Genomic DNA, 2,367 nt, shown 5'->3' on the forward strand with positions numbered 1-2,367 from the left:
GACAACTGCAACTGGCAGAATACTAAAAAAAAAAAGTCTGCAGATAGCAAAGAAGCTATTGCTTCCTGTGCGATCTGCCATCATTTCAGGGGGGTGCTCTCTCCCAGCCCCCCCTAACCCCCCCTCCGCAGATGGGGGGGGGAGGGCACCTCCCTGGAACAGAGAGACACCTCCCTGAAATTGCTTATTTCAGGTTGGGATCCCTAGCATTGACCTATACACATACAGCACAGCAATTAATTAAGTAATAAAATGAACTAGGATCACACTAATCCAGCACGTTATTATTCTGAGTTGCCCCACTAAAGCGGCGGCCATATTGAGTGGGGCACGTGAGATTAATAACATGCTGGATTAGTATGATACTAGTTCATTTTATTACTTCATTGCTGTGCTGTATGTGTATAGGCCAATGTAGTTGGATCTGTATGTGCGTTATAATTAATCGAAATTAATCGATTAATCGATTTTAAAAAATTTCGATTAATCGAACAGGAAAATTTTAATCATTACCAGCCCTAATAACTACCAATCAGAATTTCAGAAGACAGGCAGCTAAACTAAAAAGCAGTGTGGAGAACCACAGTTACAATGATGGACTAATGGGACTGGATATATATTACCCTGAGAAAGTCTGATTTAAGGGATTGTGCCGACTGGCTTTTTAGTTGCATCAGGCAGATTTTGTATTCTTATAAAAGTCTGTGGGAATGCCAAACTCAATTGAAGCAGGTCAGTTGGACATGACCGTAGGGTTTGGGAGGCTTATGCAAGTATGTGCACCTATAGTCAGCCTCCCGTCACACCTACAGTAGGTGTGCCCCCTCTTTCCTTAGTGAAAGAGTCTCCTTTAGGTTCATCACAAAGGACACACATGCACACCCCTTGTTATTTAAACAAACAGGTTCATTCACCATCTGCAAAACGGATAAAAGTTTTTTTTTACTGCTATTGCTGGCTGGCTTTACACTTGCCATTTTAGATCTTTACAACAAATTTCAACCACAGCCCAACCCCCCCTCTCGGCCATTTGGTAATTTAAAGCCTGGAAGAAATTAAACCCCGGGTAACAGATTGCTATGCTGAAAGCTGCTGGAAAGAAGCAGAATTGATGGTTCCAGGAAATACTGCTGAAGATTTCATTAAAGGTTATGTAGACAAATTATAAAGAGTTTCTTACAACTTTAAAATACCTGGTAGAGTGTTAATGAATTGGATTGCCATTACTGGTACGCACTGGGTTATGTATCTTGCCCTCCCATGGATTATCTGTGGCTTCTAAAAGTGCTTCCCCCCCCCCAATTTTTCAACCTAACTCCGTCACCATGATTTGATCATTGAGGTAAAATATGAATGATTAAGATGTGCTTTATATTAATAAAATATCAATTTTAATTTGCTGACTTGTACTTGCAGGAGAACGGCTGTCAGTTTTGTGGCTTACTGCTGCTCCACCCAATGTCTGCAGACATTTGACCTACTGAGTTGATACATATTTATTTCACCACTAATCTCTGACTGTCCCATCTTCTGCTGTCCTTTCACTGTACAAACATCAGAAGGAACCAGGACCTCCTGTATTTGGAAATAGACCTCAACCTTGTCAACAACATCTAGCCACTCTTACATGTTACTGTCCTTCCCACAGGCTTCTCCAAAAAGACAACATTTTTCTACTTCTGTGTTTACAGATGATTCATGAATACCACAGGGAGATGGAAGCTCCTTCCAAAATACTTATGAATGAAGAGATTCAACAGTCCTGTCCTTGATTCTCAATATGTGTATATAGTTGTAAGGAGGGTGAAATGAGGAGATGTTATAGTGTTCAGAACACAGGGGTATGTGTATGGGTTAACCATGGAAGAGTATATGTGTATATATATGTGTATATGTGTGTATATATATATATATATATATACAGCAGCTTACAGCCATAGATAAAGTGGCTTTTTTCAAGTTAACATTTTCAGCAAGTACAGAAAATACATGGTGATCTTGCCAGAAATGTAGTGTCCTTATCACTTCCTGTGAGCCTAAAAGAGAGTACAAACATCCTTATCTTTAGTGTGTAAACTCCTGATTTTGTAAATCCACCAAATAATGGAGAGAAACAAAGGCAGACATGTTTGAAGTCTAGCCTGTTTGAAAACCATGGATGCCCCATAGATACAGTGGAGAAAAAAAGTGCAGCCATGAAAAGTTTTTTTAATATGCCGAAATACCGAGTGAAAATACATTTTTAAAAAGATGACTAATGCAGCCACCACATCTAATGACTGGAGGCTGCATTTTTTTTTTTTTAAAGTTTAGATCTGCTTTAAAGCCCAGTACAATAAAATGACTCGAGTTGAAGCATTTCGTTGC

General features: G+C 39.5%; 1 protein-coding gene across 2 annotated transcripts in view; it reads left to right on the plus strand.

Moving 5' to 3' along the window:
• LRRC28 (leucine rich repeat containing 28) overlaps window positions 1-1,864 on the plus strand; it is a 33,865-nt gene extending 32,001 nt beyond the window's left edge. For both annotated transcript variants that reach the window (XM_018560254.1, XM_018560255.1), the window contains one exon: window positions 1,417-1,864. In XM_018560254.1, the coding sequence (XP_018415756.1) occupies window positions 1,417-1,489 (73 nt within the window). In that variant the 3' untranslated portion in view covers window positions 1,490-1,864. The remainder of the gene's footprint in view (window positions 1-1,416) is intronic.
• The last annotated feature ends 503 nt before the right edge of the window (window positions 1,865-2,367 follow it).

Source organism: Nanorana parkeri, unplaced genomic scaffold, assembly GCF_000935625.1.
Source record: "Nanorana parkeri isolate BGI_ZX_2015 unplaced genomic scaffold, ASM93562v1 scaffold443, whole genome shotgun sequence".
Classification (NCBI taxonomy): Eukaryota; Metazoa; Chordata; class Amphibia; order Anura; family Dicroglossidae; genus Nanorana; species Nanorana parkeri.